A 20,881-nucleotide genomic window follows, 5' to 3' on the forward strand; every position below is an offset into this window, starting at 1 on the left:
GAAACCGAATCCACCCCGACTTCAAGGAGGCGGCTTCACGGACTCGGAAAATTAAAAACAAAACATTCAAACCTCGTTACTACTTATAAATCAAATGGTTCCCTAAGTTATTATTTTTTTTCTAAATGGCCTCCTCCCTATTTTGAGATATCAAACTTACCACGTTGAGCAGTGTTCTTTTTAAAATGGACAAATGACTTTTCCTCCCTACCCCCCCCCCCACTCTCCTTTTTTTTTTAAAAAGCCAAGCATGCACAAGTTTCAACTGTTGATTTTGTTTTTTTTCCTAAGAAAAAGGGCAGGTGAAAGCGTTACCCAGCAAAACATTTACTGTACAGAGAGAGAGAGAGAGAAATACAAATTGTATAGTATTCACCTCCCATGATTTTTTTTTTCTCCCGGAAGAAAAAAGTTAAAAATTAAAACAGGCAGAAGGAAGGAAAGAGAGAGAGAGGAAAAGAGAGAGAATGGCAATGTTAACTTATTTTTTAAAAATAATTTTAGAATGGTTGATATATAAGAATGTTACTCGACCTTTCGTTCCCTGCAAGCTCAGACTCTGTCATGTTTAGAACATCATTTTTGTCAACTGGGGTTGGGGGGTTGGAGAAAAGGCTTTCAAAAGCCATTTTTTTCCCCACACAACAGTACAAGACTGAGAGAGTGTCTCACTGAGACGTTGCTGGGGTGACTGTTGATAAAAATAAATAAATAAATAAAAATCTCACGGTAAATTTGATGAGAACAGTATTTTTTTCTCTTTTTTTAAGAAAAAAACACAAGAGCGTTCAATCTTACGCGAGTTCTTATTTGGTTAAACTGTTTGCGTATTGGTTCTAAAGAGTTTGATACCCCTCTTTTTCCGCCGGTTTTGTTCTTGGTGATTTTGGTTGGCGAGAGCAAAAAAAAAAGGATAATTTTCACACGCTGTGGTTATTCCTCACAAACATGGCGCTCGATGCTTTCTAGTGCAGCGATGGTGACAGGGTTCTCTACCGATTTTACACAGAGGAAACGAATGAGCCCTCGCAACCCGCCTCAACCAAACCTGCTCATCTCAATAATACCGCCCCCCTCCCTCTCCCATTGGCCGCCCACCTTTGACAGGCGGCAGCCCTCGCCTTGGGCACAGAGAGCGGTCGCCCGCTCCTGATTGGCGGGCTGGCACGTCCATCCAGCGCAGGCAGGCCTCTCAGTTCCGGCAAGCAAGTTCGGTTGATGTCGAAATCGGAGGACGTTTCTGGAAGGCGAAAGCGAGAGAGGAGGAGGCGGGGTGCGGGTCAAAAGAAAAGAGTGCGCGCGGGCGCAGAGAGGAGGGATTCGGCGCGGATTGATATTGTGTGAGTGCTCCGGTAATTTTGGGTACGTGGGTGGGGTGTACTAAACTTAAATCGTCCTTTGGTGCATTCTTCCGACCAAATTCGTTTTTTGTACCTTACTAAAGGGGGGAAAAAAAGCTCTATCGGCGATTACGGGGTTTTCGTTTTTTGAGATGAGTTGAGCGAGGTGTCGCAAGAACAATCGAGACGTCCTGACAAAATGGCGCCTGCAGGAAATGGCTAGGAGGGAGAGAAAAGGAGGACATTTAATTTGCACCATTTTGTTGTTCAAACTGAGCAAGATGTTTTACTGTTTAGAGGCATAGTGAAAATCCATACAGCCTCCCAAAATACTGTCGACATAAGTGTTCTGCAAGATAAATTTGCAATAAAAGAATATAACGTGTTGCTCAAATGACAGCACCAAATGTTCTTCAACGTTTACAGGCAAAATTGGCTGCAATCTAAACCGTGACTGATGCATGTGATTCAAAGAATAAACACCGAGATAATGTAGCACTCCCCAAAAATATTTTCACTCCTTGAGTGCACTGACCCTTGCTGCGCATGCAAAATTAAACCACACCCTGACTTAATCAGTGTTTTTCAGCTGAATTATACCCTGTTAGCAACGGTGAGCTCATTTGTCTACCCAGGATAAATTATAATAAAAGATGGAGGTGTGATGCAGAAATTAGAAGGATAGAGATAGCAGAAGTGATTTTGAGAAATGAAGGTTGTGTTAAGAAAATTCAAGCTTGCAACAAGGAAAGAAAACTCATAAAATGCTACATTTTATGTACTTTCCTATGTGCATCAAAAACCAGGACAATAAGTAAAGATCTGTGGAAGAAAATGGAGGCCTTTATCATAGAATTTACAGTGCAGAAGGAGGCCATTTGGCCCATCGAGTCTGCACCGGCTCTTGGAAAGAGCACCCTACCCAAGGTCAACACCTCCACCCTATCCCCATAACCCAGTAACCCCACCCAACACTAAGGGCAATTTTGGACACTAAGGGCAATTTATCATGGCCAATCCACCTAACCTGCACATCTTTGGACTGTGGGAGGAAACCGGAGCACCCGGAGGAAACCCACGCGCACACGGGGAGGATGTGCAGACTCCGCACAGACAGTGACCCAAGCCAGAATCGAACCTGGGACCCTGGAACTGTGAAGCGATTGTGCTATCCACAAGGCTACCGTGCTGGATACTAACACGTATGCTAAAAATTATATATACAGACTGTAAGACAAATTAAGAGGTACTTAATTGCAAGAGTAAAAAGACATTCAGAAAAAAAAATATTTAGTATGTCAGCCATTTGATTGTAGGTGAAAAGCTACAGAGCTCTCTTCCAGACTGGAGGGCAACGGAGAAGGGTCGACCTAGGCAGAGTTGAATACCAGATGTCACGGTTGTTGCAAATGAGCTGTAGTGAGGATGGCACAAGACAGATGAGAATGGCAAACGATGTCAGCAGATTTCCAGGCAGGGATAGTTACAAGTAGCAGTGACAAAGCAAAAGATTAATGCTCTTTCTTTTCCCTTGTGCATGTGACTAATGTAGTGTTTCCTAAATTTAATGTTCTTATTTCTCAAGACACATAGTGCCAATCTTGCAACATTTTCCCTTGTGTCTATTCTGTGTAAAAATATTTATTGCAATATATTCTGCTCTAATATATTCTTTTTGAGGTCCTTAACTAGGTAGAAGGAGGGATGAGGTCTTGCAGCAAGAATTTAGGTAGCAGATAAGCAGGACCTCAAAAGGTAGCACAATAGTACAGTGGTTAGCACAGTTGCTTCACAGCTCCAGGGTCCTAGGTTCCATTTCTGGCTTGGGTCACTATCTGCCTGCACGTTCTCCCCGTGTCTGTGTGGGTTTCTGCCGGGTGCTCCGGTTTCCTCCCACAGTCCAAAGATGTGCAGGTTAGGTGGATTGGCCATGATAATTTGCCCTTAGTGTCCAAAAAGGTTAGGTGGGGATACAGGGATAGGGTGGAGGTGTGTGCTTAAGTGGAGTGCTCTTTCCAAAGGCCGGTGCAGACTTGATGGGCCGAATGGCCTCCTTCTTACACTATAAATTCTATGATAATCTCTGGATTACTCCCGGTTCTAGTGAAAGTGAGTTTAGCAATATGAGGATAGAGCAGATTAATGTGATGTGAATCGAACCTGGGACCCTGGCTGCCCGATAAGTGGCTGAAGAGATGGTGCAGGAGGGCGGGTTTTATTTTCCTGGATCACTGGGTTTGTTTCTGGGGAAGGTGGGACCTGTGCAAGTCGAACAGGTCACACCTGGATCGGAATGGGACCAACATCCTTGCAGGAAGTTTTGCTAGTGCTGGGGTGGAGTAAATTAATTTGGCAGGAGGATGGGTTACGGAGGTACAGTAGGTGGTGATACACAGCCAAATATAGAAGCAAAATCAAGTCTGTCTGGAAGGCAGAGCAAAAATAGACATTATAGCACAAGGGAATCTGGCAAGGGAGGATGGCATTTTAATGCAATGAGTTTTACAGGTAAGGCAGATGAACTGAGAGCATTGATTAACATTGCTATCACACAGACATGGTTCAGGAAGGGGCAGGACCTCAATATTCCAAGGTATAGAATTTTCAGGGGTTGGGGGGGAAAGAGTTGCAATGGGGGAGAGGGTGTTGCAATATTGATCAAGGAGTCAATTACTTCAGTGAGACGGGATGATATTCTGGCAGGCTGCTTAATTGAGGCTGCATGGGTAATACATAAAAAAGGGCCAATTACTTTGCTGGGTGTGTAATATAAGCACCCAAATAGCCAGACACAGTTAGAATATCTTATGTAGGCAAATCTCAGGGAAGTGTAAAATATCAGGGTAATACATTTTAAAATAAATTTAGATTACCCAATAAATTTTTTCTAATTAAGGGGAAAATTAGAACATAGAACAGTACAGCACAGAACAGGCCCTTCGGCCCTCAATGTTGTGCCGAGCCATGATCACCCTACTCAAACCCATGTATCCACCCTATACCCGTAACCCAACAACCTCCCCCTTAACCCTACTTTTATTAGGACACTATGGGCAATTTAGCATGGCCAATCCACCTAACCCGCACATCTTTGGACTGTGGGAGGAAACCGGAGCACCCGGAGGAAACCCACGCACACGGGGAGGACGTGCAGACTCCACACAGACAGTGACCCAGCCGGGAATCGAACCTGGGACCCTGGAGCTGTGAAGCATTTATGCTAACCACCATGCTACCCTGCTGCCCCAATTAGCATAGCCAATCCACCTACCCTGCACATTTTTGGGTGGTGGGGGCGAAATCCACACCAACACGGGGCAAATGTGCAAACTCCACAAGGACAGTGGCCCAGAGCTGGGATCGAACCTGGGCCCTCGGCGCCGTGAGGCAGCAATGCTAACCACTGTGCTGCCCATAACAGGGTAATATAGTAGGGGATTTCAACTTCCCCCAATATTAATTTGGAACGGCAAAGTGTGAAAAGGCTGAGGGAGCGAAGGAAGATGGTTGTAATGGTTGGAGGTCAATCATGTCAACTCCAGGACATCACTGCAGGAGTTCCTCAGGATAGTGTCCTAGGCCCAACCATCTTCAGCTGCTTCATCAATGACCTCCCTTCCATCATAAGGTCAGAAGTGGGGATGTTTGCGGACGACTTCTCAAATGTTCAGCACCATTCGTGACTCCTCAGATAATGAAGCAGTCCATGTCGAAATGCAGCAAGACCTGGACAATATCCAGGCTTGGGCTGATAAGTGGCAAGTTACATTTGCGCCACACAAGTGCCAGGCAATCACACATCTCATACAAGAGAGGATCTAACCACCGCCCCATGACATTCAATGGCATTACCATCGCTGAATTCCCCACAATTAACATCCTGGGGGTTCCTTTGATCGGAAACTGAACTGGACGAGCCACATTAATACTGTGGCTACCAGGGCAGGTCAAGGCTAGGAATTCTACGGCGAGTAACTCACCTCCTGCCCCCCCCCCCCCCCCCCCCCCCCCCCCCCGCCAGCCTGACCACCATCTGAAGTGCCAGCGACATGGGTGGGTGGTACATTGGCCATGCTAAATTACCCCTTTGTGTTCAAGGATGAGTAGGTTGGTGGAATTGCGGATAGCGATGAGGACTGTCAGAGGATACAGCAGGATTTAGATCGTTTGGAGATTTGGGCGGCGAGATGGCGGATGGAGTTTAATCCAGACAAAAGTGAGATAATGCATTTTGGAAGGTCTAATACAGGTAGGGAATATACAGTGAATGGTAGAATCCTCAAGAGTATTGAAAGTCAGAGAGATCTTGGTGTACAGGTCCACAGGTCACTGAAAGGGGCAACACTGGTGGAGAAGGTAGTCAAAAAGGCATACAGCATGCTTGCCTTCGTTGGCCGGGGCATTGAGTATAAAAATTGGCAAGTCATGTTGCAGCTCTATAGAACCTTAGTTAGGCCACACTTGGAGTATAGTGTTCAATTCTGGTTGCCACGCTACCAGAAGGATGTGGAGGCTTTAGAGAGCGTGCAGAAGAGATTTACCAGGATGTTGCCTGGTACAGAGGGCATTAACTATGAGGAGAGGTTGAATAAACTTGGTTTGTTCTCACTGGAACGAAGGAGGGTGAGGGGCGACCTGATAGAGGTCTACAAAATTATGAGGGGGATAGACAGAGTGGATAGTCAGAGACATTTTCCCAGGGTAGAGGGGTCAATTACTACAGGGCATAGGTTTAAGGTGTGAGGGGCAAGGTTTAGAGGAGATGTACGAGACAATTTTTTTTACACGGAGGGTGGTGGGTGCCTGGAACTCTGCCGGAGGAGGTGGTGAAGCAGGGACGTTTAAGGGGCATTTTGACAAATACATGAATAGGATGGGAATAGAGGGAACTCTGGAAGAGTAGAGGATTTTAGTTTGGAAGGGCAACGTGGTCGGCGCAGGCTTGGAGGGCCGAAGGGCCTGTTCCTGTGCTGTACTTTTCTTAGTTCTTTGGTTACAGGGATAGGCCTAGGTAGGGTGGTCTTTGGGTGGGTCGGTACAAACCCGATAGGTCGAGTGCATCCATAGGCTCTAAGAATCCTAGGAGTATAGAAAATGCAGGGGGATACTTTAAAAATAAATTAGTATGATATAATACGGGTGGACAAAATAAAGTAAAATCCCAAGATGCTTTACAAGTCTATTAAGGGAAAGAGGGTAACCGGGAAAGAGTAGGGACGATGCAGGGCCAAAGTGACGATCTGTGTGTAGAGCTGAAAGACGTAGGTGAGATTAGTATTTTGCATTTATGTTCACTATAGAAAAGGACGATGTATGTATAGACATCAGGTAGGGGGACTAATTGAACAGATTATTATTGAGAGAGAGGAGGTATTAGTGGTGTTAGCATGCATAAAAGTGGATAAAACCCCAGGCCCAGATGAGATGTATCCAAGGTTGCTCTGTGAGGCAGGGAAGGAGATTGCAGGGGCTCTGACACAAATTTTCAAATCGTTACTGGTCACCAGAGGTGCCGAGAGTACTGGAGGACAGCTAATGTGGTGCCATTACAAGTAGAGAACAAACAGGTAATTACAAGCCAGTGAGTCTAACATCAGTGGTAGGGAAATTCTTGGAATAAATTCTGAGGGGCAGAATTAATCTCCATTTGGAGGGGCAAGGATTAATCTAGGATAGTCAGCATAGCTTTGTCAGAGGCAGATCATGTCTAACAAATTCAATTGAATTTTTTGAGGAGGTAACTGTGTTTCCATGAGGGTAGTGCAGTTGATGGATTTCAGTAAGGATTTTGACAAAGAAAAGTACAGCACAGGAACAGGCCCTTCAGCCTTCCATGCTTGCACTGACCATGCTGCCCGTCTTATCTAAAACCTTCTGCACTTGTGGGGTCCATATCCTTCTATTCCCGTCCTATTCATGTATTTGTCAAGATGCCCCTTAAACGTAACTGTAGAACCTGCTTCCACCACCTCCTCCGGCAGCGAGTTCCAGGCACCCACTGCCCTTTGTATAAAAAAAAGTTCCCTTGCAATTCTCTGAACTTTGCCCCTTGCACCTTAAACCTTTGTCCCTGAGTAAATGATTTTTCCACCCTGGTCAAAAGCTTCTGGCTATCCATTCTGTCCATGCCCCTCATAATTTTTTAGATTTTTATCAGGTTGTCCTCGACCTCTGTCGTTCCAGTGAGAACAAACCGAGTTTATGCAACCTCTCCTCATAGCTAATGCCCTTCACACCAGGCAACATCCTGGTAAATATCTTCTGTACCCTCTCTGTAGCCTCCACATCCTTCTGGCAGTGTGGCGACCAGAATTGAACACTATATTCCAAGTGTGGCCTGACTAAGGTTCTATACAACTGCAGCATGACTTGCCAATTTTTGTACTCAGTGCCCCGGCTGATGAAGGCAAGCATGCCGCATGCCTTCTTCACTACCTTCTCCACCTGCTTTGCCACTTTCAGTAACCTATGGACTTGCACACCGAGATCCCTCTGCCTGTCAATACAAGAACCCGCACAGGAGACTATTCCAAGGCAATTTGGCAAGTTGGATTCAAAATTGGCTTAGCGGCAGAGGGTTATAATAATAATGATCGCTTATTGTCACAAGTAGGCTTCAATGAAGTTACTGTGGAAAAACCCCCGAGTCATCACATTCCGGTGCCTGTTCGGGGAGGCCGTTACGGGAATTGAACCCGCGCTGCTGGCCTTGTTCTGCAACACAAGCCAGCTATTTAGCCTCCTGTGCTAAACCAGCCCAGTGAAGGTTGTTTTAGTGAGTGGAAACCTGTGTCCAGTCTGTGCTGCAGGGATTGGTGCTGGGTACCTTGCTGTTTGCAGTGCACATTAATGTTCTGGTTGCCACGCTACAGAAAGGATGTGATTGCACTAGTACGGGTGTAAAGGAGATTCACCAGGATGTTCCCTGGGCTGGAGCGTATCAGCTCTAAAAAGAGGCTGGTTTGGCTGTGGTTGTTTTCCGAGCAGAGATGGCTGAGGGAGGACCTGATTAAAGTGTACAAAATTGTGAGAGACACGATAGGAAGAAACACTCCCCCTTAGTAGAGGGGTCAATATCCAGGAGGCATACATTTAAGGTAAGGAGCAGGAGGTTTGGATGGATTTTGAGAAAAGAAAATTTCACCCAGAGGGTGGTGGGAATCTGGAACTCTGCCTGAAAGAGTGGTAGAAGCAGGAACCCTAACAACATTTAAGAAACATTAAATGAGTGCTTGAAATGGAATAACATGCAAGGCCACAGACCAAGTGATGGAAAATTGGATTAGAATAGATAGGTGTTTGATGGCTGACAGAAACATTTTTTTAAAAAATTTAATAAATTTAGAGTACCCAATTATTTATTTTTTTCCAATTAAGGGGCAATTTAACATGGCCAATCCACCTACCCTGCACATCTTAGGTTGTGGGGGTGAAGCCCGCGCAAACACTGGGTGAATGTGCAAACTCCACACGGACAGTGACCCAGGGCCGGGATTCGAACCTGAGTCCTCAGCGCCGTAGGCAGTAATGCTAACCACTGCCAAGTGCTGCCCTCGGCTGACATAAATATGATAGGCCGAAGGGCCTCTTACTGTGTTGTATAATGCTAGGACTCTGTAGAGCTTCTTATCTCTTTAAATCTCTCTTTAGCCAATTTTATGTTTTTAAAATTAAATCTGGCATAAATCAACCATGTCTTCTCAGCCTTGTTCAAGTTTTACATTACAAGCTTTGGTAATTCACATAAGTTTGAAAGATAATCTTTTATTAACTATGTCATGCAATACAGTAGAATTATGGGATAATTCAATCAATTGCGGGATTGCTGCACATTGAGGCTTGAAACTACGGCATCTCTAATACTAAAATACTATATTTTACAACTATACAAAGAGGGGTTACAAACATGAATTTGGAGCAGGAGTAGGCGATTCAGCACCTCGAGGAATTCCATCATTTGATAAGATAATGACTGAAATGATTGAGGCCGTCACTTTCCTGTCTCTTTTCCCCCCCCCCCCCCACCAAATACCCTTTGTCTTGTCGGCCAAGACAGTAAGGATATTCAGTGACAATGTCTCCATTGCCATGTGAGGGAAGAGAATTCCACAGACTAACGACCCTCCGAGAGAAAAGAAATGCTCCTATGGGAGGCTCCTTACTTTTAAACTTTCTCCCCAGTTCTAGTTTCTCTGCCAAGAGGAAACATTTTTTCTGTATCTGCCCTGTCGGGTCCGCTCAGGATCTTCTATATTTCAATTAGATCACCTCTTATTCTTCTAAACTCTAATGGATACAGGCCCAACCAATCTAACATTTCCACCTAAGACAACCCCTTCATCCCAGATATAATCTCAGCACTGCCTCTCATGCATTTTAACCTTTCTGAAATAAGGAGGCCAGAACTGTATGCAGTATTCCAGATATGGCCTCACCAACACCCTGTGTAGCTGTAGCAAAATATCTCTACTTTTGTATTCCATTCTGCTTGCCATAAACATAAATTTTCCATTTGTCTTCCAAATCACTTACTGTACCTGCGTACTAACTTCACCAGGACATACGCAACCCTTTGTACCACAGAGTTCTGTAATCTCCAGTTACATAACAAGCAGCTTTTCAATTCGTCCTGCCAAAGTGGCCATTTTCCCACATTATACTCCTGTCTGCCAAATCTTTGCGCACTCACTTAATTTCTGTCCCTTTGTGGACTTACTATCTCCTCTTCACAATTTACCCACCTACCTATCTTTTTTGTCATTGTCAAATTTAGCAACCATACATTTGGGCTCTTCAAACACTTTGTTGATATAGATTTTTCATAGCAGATGCCCCAGCGTTGAACCCACTGGCACTCCACTCGTTATGTATTACTAACCTGAAAAAGACTAATTTATCCCTGCTTCCTGAAGCGAAGGAATCCTCTCGGGGGCTGGTTTAGCACAGGGCTAAATCACTGGCTTTGAAAGCAGACCCAGGCAGGCCAGCAGTGCGGGTTCAATTCCGGTACCAGCCTCCCCAATCAGGTGCCGGACTGTGGTGACTAGGGGCTTTTCACAGTAACTTCATTTGAAGCCTACTTGTGACAATAAGCAATTTTCATTTTTTTTTCATTTCATTTCTCCATGATAATACTCTTTGCACCATGAGCTCTTGCATTGTAACCTTTGGTGTGGCAGTTCTCCCAGTGTCTCAGCCAGCATTTTTACGCCACATCTAAGCAAAAATAAGTTATCTAATAATTTACCATATTGCAGTTCGTTGAGCTTGCTATGCTCAAATTGGCTGCTACATTTCCCTGTATTGGAACAGTAATTATGATTGAAGCAAAAGCGTGACATTCCTGTGACGTGAAAAGTGTGAATATAAAAAACAGGTTATTTTAATGGATGGAAGGGCTGTATAATTACCATGTGCAAAAGTTATCTGCCAACCATTGAATTATGTTGACCAGATCTGCACAAGCAAGTATCAACGTGGTTCAGTTGTTAGCACTTACATTTGAGTCACGTGGTTTGAGTACAGCCTGTTGCTGTCGTAATGTGGGTGTGTTAGCATCGGAGCAGCTGTCATTTGGACAACAAGGCCCCATCTGGTTGTTATGTGGATATTTGATTCCATGGTACCGACTACTACTCCCAGTGTCCTAGCTACAAGATACTATATTGGAAGGTAATTATAGGTTTTCCAAACATATTAATTGTGAACCAGCGGTAGCATTATAGCAATAATTTATCTCTCTTTAAAAAAAAAATCTCCAGCCTGCCAGAACTGACACATCCACAAGAGCACAGTCAGGATTTTTCACAAAACCTGTTATCTCTACCAAGGATGCAAGTTTTAACACAGACCTTTGAGCATGCATTCTGAGCCATAATAATGTGGGATCTCATGCCATATATCTAAAAAGCTGTCTGAATTAAAGATTAAATTATTTGTCATTCCTTAAAAAAGATAAGCAGAGGGTGACGTGGGCTTGGGACTGGAGTAGGAGGGATCCACCTTGGGAACCTGTCCTCAGCCAATTGACAGTCATATGAGAAAATGTAATTGAACAAGTGATTAGCATGAAATATTCGCTAACTCCTGGAGGTAATGTACATAAATGGGTTCCCTGGAAGGAAACAATGCAATGGATGGAGGAGGCTGTTGCTCAGACCACTGGGACTGAGCTATTCCAGTGGTCAGTTTGTCTGGTCTGGGACCAGCAAAACATCCTCGCCTATTATGGGTATACATATTCTGGTCATTGGTGTGAACTAGTGTTGTGCCACCCCTCAAATCAAGGGGCCCCAAAACCAGTCTTAGTGATGTCAAAATTAAGATTACAGCCTGAAGGCTACACAAGCCGTGACCTGTAAAAATCCAGAACATATTGAGAAGATGTTTCAAGAATACATGGCATTGATATTTTGCAGGGAACAGGTAGCGGATAGCTTGACAGAAAGCAGGCATGACTGGGAAAAAATGCAGCACGGTAGCATTGTGGATAGCATAATTGCTTCACAGCTCCAGGGTCCTAGGTTCGATTCCAGCTTGGGTCACTGTCTGTGTGGAGTTTGCACGTTCTCCCAGTGTGTGCATGGGTTTCCTCCGGGTGCTCTGGTTTCCTCCCACAGTCCAAAGATGTGCAGGTTAGGTGGATTGGTCATGATAAATTGCCCTTAGTGTCCAAAATTGCCCTTGGTGTTAGGTGGGGTTACTGGGTTATGGGGATAGGGTGGAGGTGTTGACCTTGGGTGGGGTGCTCTTTCCAAGAGCCGGTGCAGACTCGATGGGCCGAATGGCCTCCTTCTGCATTGTAAATTCTATGAAAATGTTTAGGAGAATGCAGTGGTTAGCACTGGGACTACGCGCTGAGGACCCGGGTTTGAATCCCGGCCCTGGGTCACTGACCGTATGGAGTTTGCACATTCTCCCCATGTCTGCATGGGTTTCACCTCCACAACCCAAAGATGTGCAGGGTAGGTCGACTGTCCACGCAAAATTGCCCCTTAATTAGAAAAAAAATAATTGGGTACTCTAAATTTATAATGAAAAAAAATGATTGCACACTCGGTAAGATGTTCTGAAGGTTGAAAGATTGCCTACAGGCCACCTGTGTGCCTGGCATTTAAAACAAATTGAATTAGTAGATAAGTTACTAAAGGAGAGCGTCAGTTGGCAGGCGAGCATGGTCATCCTGCCAAATCAGCTAAGCTGGGACCATGAAGTGCTGAAAGGGCACCCATACAAGAAGCTAGAGAAAATACTGGAACAGAATGTCAATATTAATAACTAATATTACTCCCCAAAAAGCAAATTGTTTGATCGTTCATCTGATGCTGGTTACTTGATCATAAAGTTGATTGTAGAGTTTATCCACAACAGTAATCACACTTTTAAGCTATCTGTTGATTATGAAGTGCATCCTTTTGAACAAAAAAAAACAAAGTAGCAGTGGTAGGTAGCTGTCTCACTGATTTATTTAAGTTACAAAAGTATTCAATTCTAATCAGTCTTGTGATTTTCCACTATTAGCATTTAGGTACGTGAATGGGGGCTTATTTGTGTATTGTAGCTCATTTCTGAAAATTAATAGTAAAATTTAAGCGAGCTTGGCATTGTCATATTTAGCTGTTTTATTCTTTTTGTTTCAAGTTGGGGCCGCTAATTCACACATGCATGGACCTTTTGGAACAATGTATAATGTCTTAAAAACAATTTATTTCCCTGGTTCCTGACCTTTACTGCCCTATGAAACCATTCACAATGTTCTTGGCAACTAAACTAGTAATTTAATGCTACTATATTTGTGAATTCTGATAATTGGTTAAAACACAGTAACAAATATAACAGCACTGTAGAGGAAGGCACCAAATTCCTTAATTATTAATGGCTGGAAAGTATACCACATTTATTCTCTCCCTTGATGGACTTTGGTTTTCAAGTCAACCGGGGTGACTTCTAGGAAGATAATACAACAGTTCTGTGTCAGAAACCTGTGGAAAAGGTATAATGAGATATTCATTGAGCTTAAACTAGTCACCGATGAATTGAATTTGATTCATTGTCACATGTACCGAGATACAGTGAAAAGTATTGTTCTGTGTACAGTCCAGACAGAGCGTTGCATACATGAAAAAACATGGAGCATGCATAAATACACAATGTAAATACATAGGCACAGGCAATGGGTGAAGCACAAGGAGTGTAGTACTACTCAGTAGAGAATATGTGTGAAGAGATCAGTTCAGTCCATAAGAGGGTCCTTCAGGAGTCTGGTAACAGTGGGGATAAAAACTTTTTTTGAACCTGTTAGTGCGTGTTCTCAGATTTGCATCTCCTGCCCGATGGAAGATGTTGGAAGAGAAAATAATTCGGGTAGGAGGGGTCTTTGATTATGCTGTCCGCTTTCTCAAGACAGTGGGAGATGTAGACCGAGTCAATGGATGGGAGGCGGGTTTGCGTGATGAACTGGGCTGTGTTCACGACTCTGTAGTTTCTTATGGTCTTGGGCTGAGCAGTTGCCAGACCAGGCTGTGATGCAGCCAGATAGGATGCTTTCTATGGTGCATCTGTAAAAATTGTTAAGACTCAATGTAGACATGCCAAATTTCCTTAGTTTCTTGAGGAAGTATAGACGCTGTTGTACTTTCTTGGTTATAGCATCTACTTAGTTCGACTAGGACAGATTGTTAGTGATGTGTACACCTAGGAATTTGAAGCTGTCAACCATCTCAACCTCGGCCCCGTTGATGCTGACAGGGGTGTGTACGACACTTTGCTTCCTGAAGTCAATGACCAGCTTTTTAGTTTTGCTGACATTGAGAGAGAGAGTTTGTTGATGTTACACCATGCCACTGGGTCCTCTATCTCCCTCCTGCACTCTGACCCATTGTTCGAGATCCAACCCACTAAGTTTGTGTTACCAGCAAGCATGTAGATAGAGTTGGAGCCAAATTTTCCGACACAGTCGTGGGAGTTTAGTTTCTATTAGCCATTGTTTTCTTCATGCAGAATATCACAACGTGATAGGATGGTACTGATTCAGGCAATTGTACAGTAGATTTAGTTAAGAGAGCACTTGCTTCACGTTTTTTATTTGTGCTTGTGCGTCATGGTTACCTTAATAATGTCCAGTGCTTACAACCAGATTTAATTGTGCAGACTGATAGCACAGTTACCATGATTGGGCCTACTCAGCACCGACTCAATAGTAACACCAGTGTTACGTACAAACATACAAATTGAGAGTATTGGTAGGCCCCTTGAACCTGTTTTGTCATTGTCTGAGATCATGGCTGATCTGATTGTAACTTCAACTCCACGTTCCCATCTACCCCAGGTAACCCTTATCATGAATTTATCTACCTCTGCCGTAAAAAAATATTCATAGACACTGCTTCTCCACATTTTTAAGAACAGAGTTCCAAAAACCACCTTTACCTCAACTTTGTCTGAAATGGGCAACTCCTAGTTTTTAAATAGTGATCCCTAGTTCTAGATTCTCCCACAAGGGGAAATATCCTTTTCACGTTGACCCTGTCAAAACCCCTCAGGATCTTTTATGTTTCAATCAAGTCACCTCTTGCTCTTCTGAACTCCAGTGAATACAAGCCTAGCCTGCCCAATCTTTCCTCATAAAACAACCCAGATTTTAATCTCGCAAGTCATTTACACCCTTCTTAAATAAGGACAGCAATAATGTACACACTACTCCAGATGTGATCTCACCAATGCTCTGTATGACTGAAGCGTACGCTCCCTACTTTTGTATTCAATTCCCTTTGCAATATACAGTAACATTTTATTATCTTTCCCAATTACTTGCTGTACCTGCATATTAACCTTTTGGGATTCATGCACTAGGACACCCAGATCCCTCTGCATTTCAGCTCTTGCAATCTCACCATTTCTTCCTGCCAAAATGGACCATTTCACAATTTTCTACATTGTACTCCATTTGCCAGAAATTTGTCTATTCTCTTATCTATGTCCCTTTGTAGCCTCCTTATGTCCTCTTCACATCTTACTTTCCTACCTATCTTTGTGTCATCAGCAAATTGGGCAGCACAGTAGCATGGTGGTAAGCATAATTGCTTCACAGCTCCAGGGTCCCAGGTTCGATTCCCGGCTTGGGTCACTGTCTGTGCGGAGTCTGCATGTTCTCTCCGTGTGTGCGTGGGTTTCCTCCGGGTGCTCCGGTTTCCTCCCACAGTCCAAAGATGTGCAGGATAGGTGGATTGGCCATGCTAAATTGCTCTTAGTGTCCAAAATTGCCTTTAGTGCTGGGTGGGGTTATGGGGATAGGGTGGAGGTGTGGGCTTGGGTAGGGTGCTCTTTCCAAAAAAAAAAGAGCCGGTGTAGACTCGATGGGCCGAATGGCCTCCTTCTGCATTGTAAATTCTATGAAATTTAGCAAACATACCTTCGGTCCTGTGGTAATCTGGCAGTGATAAGGGGGAGGCTCTTCATGTGAACAGAGTTCATTGATAATGAGGAATAATGGTACAGAGGCCATTGGCCTTGCTGCCCTGGAGCAACAGGCAGCCAAGTGACCCTCCTCTGCAGCTGTCTTGCACCTCATAGAAATTTCATAGAATTTACAGTGCAGAAGGAGGCCATTCGGCCCATCTAGTCTGCACCGGCTCTTGGAAAGAGCACCCTACCCAAGCCCATACCTCCACCCTATTCCCATAACCCAGTAACCCCACCTAACACTAAGGGCAATTTGGACCCTGAGGGCAGTTTAGCCTGGCCAATTCACCTAACCTGCACATCTTTGGACTGTGGGAGGAAACCGGAGCACCCGGAGGAAACCCACGCAGACACAGGGAGAACGTGTAGACTCCACACAGACAGTGACCTAAGCCGGGATTCGAACCTGGGACCCTGGAGCTGTGAAGTATTTGTGCTAACCACTATGCTACCCTGCTGCCCCCACTATAGGTCCCTTCATCCAAATCATTTATATAAATTGTAAAATGTTATGGCCCCAGCACACACCCTGTGGCACACCACTCATTACACCGTACCAACCTGAAAATAACCCATTTATGCCTTTTTTGGTTTCCTGTTAGTTAGCCAATCTTGTGTTACCCCCTACACCATGAATTTTTTATTTTATGCAATAACCTTTCATTGGCACCATATCAAATGCTTTCTGGAAATCCAAGTTTGCTGCCTCTCGGTTGATTTATCCCGCAACCTAATTTGCAAGCTAGCTCTACTTTTATGCCTTCATAATTACTCTTTTAAGTTTTTACGTCTTCGATGCACTTTTCTCTCCCTTTAAACTGAATGTAAAACTCAATCATATATTAGGATATAGAGATGCTGGCATTGGACTGGGGTGGGCACAGTAAGAAGTCTTACAACACCAGGTCAAAGCCCAACAGGTTTGTTTGGAATCACTAGCTTTCAGAGTGCAGCTCCTACATCAGGTCCCGATGAAGGAGTTGCGCTCCAAAAGCCAGTGATTGAAAACAAATCTGTTGACTTTAACCTGGTGTTGTAAGACTTCGTATTATATTGCATAATCGTATTATGATCACTGCTACCTGGAGAGCAGTCTGGGAAAGTGAGTGATATAAAAATGTTACCTCGGGGTGGGGGTGGGGGGCGTTTGCAGCCTTCACATTGAGAGAAAGCCGGAGAGCAGCCTGTAATGGTGAGTGATCTAAAAACCGTACCTCGGGGATTTGCGGCATTCACATCGGAAGCGGAGTGGGAGAAAATCGAAGAACAGCCTTGGAAGATGAGTGATACACTTGAGTGTTCCAATTGTGCAGGAAAAACTGAAAAGGGACTTTGGCTAATGGGGAATCTATGCTAAATTTGAAAATCCATTTTAAATTACTGATAATAAGGAGAGATATAATAAACAGTTGAAAATTTTGAAAAACCTAATTAAATTAAATAAGGATGATGTGTTATACCTGCACGATGTGGGAGATGGTGACCCCATTGTGGTTCCTAGTGACCACATCTATAGTCAGTGCTGGTTGCTTGAGGAACATGGCTCAGAATTGATGAGCTAGGGTAGGATTCTCCCCTACCTGGCGGGGCAGGGGGTCCCGGCGGGATGGAGTGGCGTGAACCACTCCGGCGTCGGACCGCCCCAAAGGTTCAGAAGTCTCCGCACCTTTAGGGGCCAAGCCCTAACCTTGAGGTGCTCGGCCCGTGCTGGAGTGGTTGGCGGCCGGCGGGAATGGCCTTTGGTGCCACGCCAGCCGGGGTCGAAGGGACTTCGCCGGCCAGCGGAAGTCCGCGCATGCGCCAGAGCGTCAGCTGCTGCTGACGTCATCCCCGCAAAGAGGAGGGAGTCACTTCCGCCATCGTGAAGACTATGGCGAACGCGGAAGGAAAAGGGGGCACCCCCCGGGGCAAGTTCGCCCAGGGCCCTAGAGCCCGCCCGCGACGCCTGGTCCCGCCGGTAAGATAGGTGGTTTGATTCACGGCGGCGGGACCGGCATGAAAGCAGTGGGACTTCGGCCCATCGCGGGCCGGTGAATCGCCCGGGGGGGGGGGGGGGGGGGGATTCCCGCCCCCGCCCCCGCCGAGTCTCTGGTGCCGGAGACTTTGGGAGATGGTGGGGGCGGGATTTACGCCGGCCCCCAGCAATTCTCTGACCCGGCGGGGGGTCGGAGAATCCCACCCCTGGAGCCTGAGCTTCGGACGCTGTGACACTTTGGGGTGGTGGAGAGGTAACTAACATCAGGGAGGGGGAGAGGTGAACTAACAGTGACCAGTGGCTGTTCCTTGTCTCAGCCTTGGGGTGGGGCTGCTGACCATCTTAGATGGGCTGGGGACCCAGGATTGCGGGCGGGTATGTTACTTTACGGTGCAAATGGCTTACTCGAGGGGGGGGCTGTGAGAGGCCCCCAACGATGTTGATCACCTGGAACGTGCGGGGTTTGGGGGGCCTATGAAGAGCGCAAAAGTTTTTTTTTCCCCATTTAAAGGGTTTGCGTGCCAATGTGGTGTTCCTTCAAGAAACTCAGCTGCGGGTGTCGGACCAGTTCTGCTTACGAAAGGCCTGAGTCGCCAGGTTGATTACTCCGGGTTCAACAGTAGGGTGCGGGGTGGTGGCGATCCTGGTTCGTAGTCAGGTGCATTTTCAGGCAGGGGTTGTTGATCCATGCGGGGTTGGGGTGGTAGGTGACCGTCACAGATATGTTGGAGGGGAGGGCTGTAGTGAAGGTGAATGTGGGCCGATATTCAGTTTATGAGACAGTTGTTGGCGGCCATTCCAGAGTTGTATACACACAAGCTGATTTTTAGGGGGAGATTTTAATTAGATTTTGCATCCAAAATTGGATTGCTCCAGCCCCCAGGTCGATGGTCCGTTTGGGGATGGCAAAGGAGTTCACAGCATTCATGGAAGAGATGGGTGAGTTGATCTGTGGCGAGTTATGCACCCAAGAAGTTCTCATTTTTCTTGCCAGTGTATAAGGCATATTCGTAGATTGATTTATTTTCGTTAGGGTAGGACCCTGTTCCCTGGGGTAAAGAGTACAAACTATTTGGCAATGGTTATCTCCGATCAGGCGTTACATCTGAGGTTGGAGAGGGCCGGGTGCAGAGCGTGGGCTGGAGACTGGACATGGACCTGATGTCGAATCTTGTTTTTTTTATGCTAAGATTTCAGGGGCCATAAAGAACAATGTTGAATGGAATGGGATGGTCTCTCTATCTTCAATTTGGGAGGCATTAATGGCAATGATTAGGGGAGAGATCATCTCATACAAGTCATATATGGATAGGGAGAACAGGCGGGAGTGTCAGGAGGTGGATGAGATTCTAGGTGAAGACAGAGAATATGCGAGTGACCTAATGCCAGAGCTCTTGACGTGCAGGAAGAAACTGCAAATGCAGTTTGACCTGTCCACAGACCAGGTGGTGTGTCAGCTGCGGCACTTAAAGGGGATGTTATATGAGTGGGGAGAAGGCTAGCCGCCTGTTTGCTCATCAGTTAAGGCGGCAGGAAGCTGCCAAAGAGCTTGTGCAGGTGTGGGAGTCAGGGGGAGGGTGGGATGGTCTCTGCCCCTGAGAAAGTCAACAAGGTGTTTCATTCACTCCATGAGGGGCTTTACAGATCGGAGCCGCCAGAGGATGAGCAGGGGATGGTTGAGTTCTTGGAGGGTTTGTGGAGTTTCTTCAGGTAGGGGGGGCAATGGCGCAGGGGTATTGATACTGGACTAGTAATCCAGAGACCCTGGGTAAGGCTCTGGGCACTAGGGTTCGAATCCCATCATGGCAGATGGTGAAATTTGAGTTCAGTGAAAATCTAGATTTAAAAGTCTAATTAATGATGACCATGAAACCATGTTGATTGTCATAAAAATCACCTGGTTCACTAATGTCCTTGAGGGAAGTAATATTGCATCCTTACCTGGTCTGGCCTACATATGATTCCAGACCCACAGCAATTTGGTTGACTCTTAAATGCTTTCTGAAATGGCCCAGCAAACTACTGAGTTCAAGGACAATTAGGGATGGGCAACAAATGCTGGCCCAGTCAGTGACGCCCCAACCCCCTCCCATGAATTAATAATTTTTTTAAAGTTGCGGGATGGGGCTGGAAGAGGATTGCAGGGCTTTCAGCAAGATGCAGACGGGTACGGTGCTGGTGCCTGATGGGTTCCAGGTACAATTTCATTAGACGTTCGTGGACCAACTGGCCCCATTGGTGCTGGAGATGTTTAATGATTCATGGCCGTATAGTTCACTTCCAGAGACACTAGGGCTGATATCCCGCCCCCCTCCTGAAGAAGGATTGGGCTGAGGGTTTTGTCATTCCATCGGGCGGAGACCAGGTTTTGCTACTTGGGGGTCCAGATAGCACAGGATTGGGTGTGACTTCACAAACTGAATTTTGCAAACTTGGGCGAGCAGGGTTACAGCGGACTTGCAGAGGTGGGGCAAACTTCCACTGTCATTGGCGGACCGAGTACAATCTATTAAGATAAATATTTTGCCACGATTTTTGTTCCTGTTTTAATTCCTCCCAGCCTTTCTAACAAAGGCTTTTTTTCAGGAGATGGAACATACATTCAGGAGATACATAATGGGCTTCACATGGGCTGGGAGAGCGCCTCTGATTTGGAGAGGGGTCCTACAGAAGGGAAGACAGGTTGGGGGGTTTAATGCTGCCAAACCTGATGTATTATTAATGGGCTGCCAATTCAGAGAAGTGTTGGGGTGGTTTGGGGATCAGGAGGTTAGTTGGGTACGGTTGGAGTGGAAATGAAATGAAATGAATGAAAATCGCTTATTGTCACGAGTAGGCTTCAATGAAGTTACTGTGAAAAGCCCCTAGTCGCCACATTCCGGCGCCTGTCCGGGGAGGCTGGTACGGGAATGTTGTAACACTAGTCTGGTAGCACTAGTGATGGCATCTCTGCCATTTGCTCTAGCGAAATACTCTGTGAATCCGGTGGTAGTGTCTATATTAAAGATATGGCGGCAATTCCACTAGCATTTTAAGCTGAGGGCAGTGTCAAGATGGGCCCCTACCCATGGGAACCATTTGAGTCGGTGAAATTGGATGCTACATT

The 20,881-nt window shown here is 45.5% G+C and overlaps 2 protein-coding genes across 5 annotated transcripts in view; one reads left to right on the plus strand and one right to left on the minus strand.

Annotated features, from left to right (window-relative positions):
* LOC119967063 (zinc finger CCCH domain-containing protein 6) overlaps nucleotides 1-1,034 on the minus strand; it is a 71,801-nt gene extending 70,767 nt beyond the window's left edge. For 2 of the 3 annotated variants that reach the window (XM_038799100.1, XM_038799098.1), the window contains exon 1: nucleotides 535-1,033. In XM_038799100.1, coding sequence (XP_038655028.1) covers nucleotides 535-629 — 95 coding nt within the window. In that variant the 5' untranslated portion in view covers nucleotides 630-1,033. Of the gene's footprint in view, nucleotides 1-534 lie in introns of all 3 variants that reach the window. The other variant, XM_038799099.1, reaches the window with a different exon arrangement.
* A 93-nt stretch (nucleotides 1,035-1,127) lies between these two features.
* LOC119967064 (ADP-ribose glycohydrolase OARD1-like) overlaps nucleotides 1,128-20,881 on the plus strand; it is a 41,248-nt gene continuing 21,494 nt past the window's right edge. Inside the window, exon 1 of one of the 2 annotated variants that reach the window (XM_038799102.1) lies at nucleotides 1,128-1,340. The gene's annotated coding sequence lies outside the window, so the exon portion shown is untranslated. Of the gene's footprint in view, nucleotides 1,341-8,288; nucleotides 8,438-20,881 lie in introns of those variants that run through there. The other variant, XM_038799103.1, reaches the window with a different exon arrangement.

The sequence above is a fragment of the Scyliorhinus canicula genome, chromosome 6 (assembly GCF_902713615.1).
Source record: "Scyliorhinus canicula chromosome 6, sScyCan1.1, whole genome shotgun sequence".
Classification (NCBI taxonomy): domain Eukaryota; kingdom Metazoa; phylum Chordata; class Chondrichthyes; order Carcharhiniformes; family Scyliorhinidae; genus Scyliorhinus; species Scyliorhinus canicula.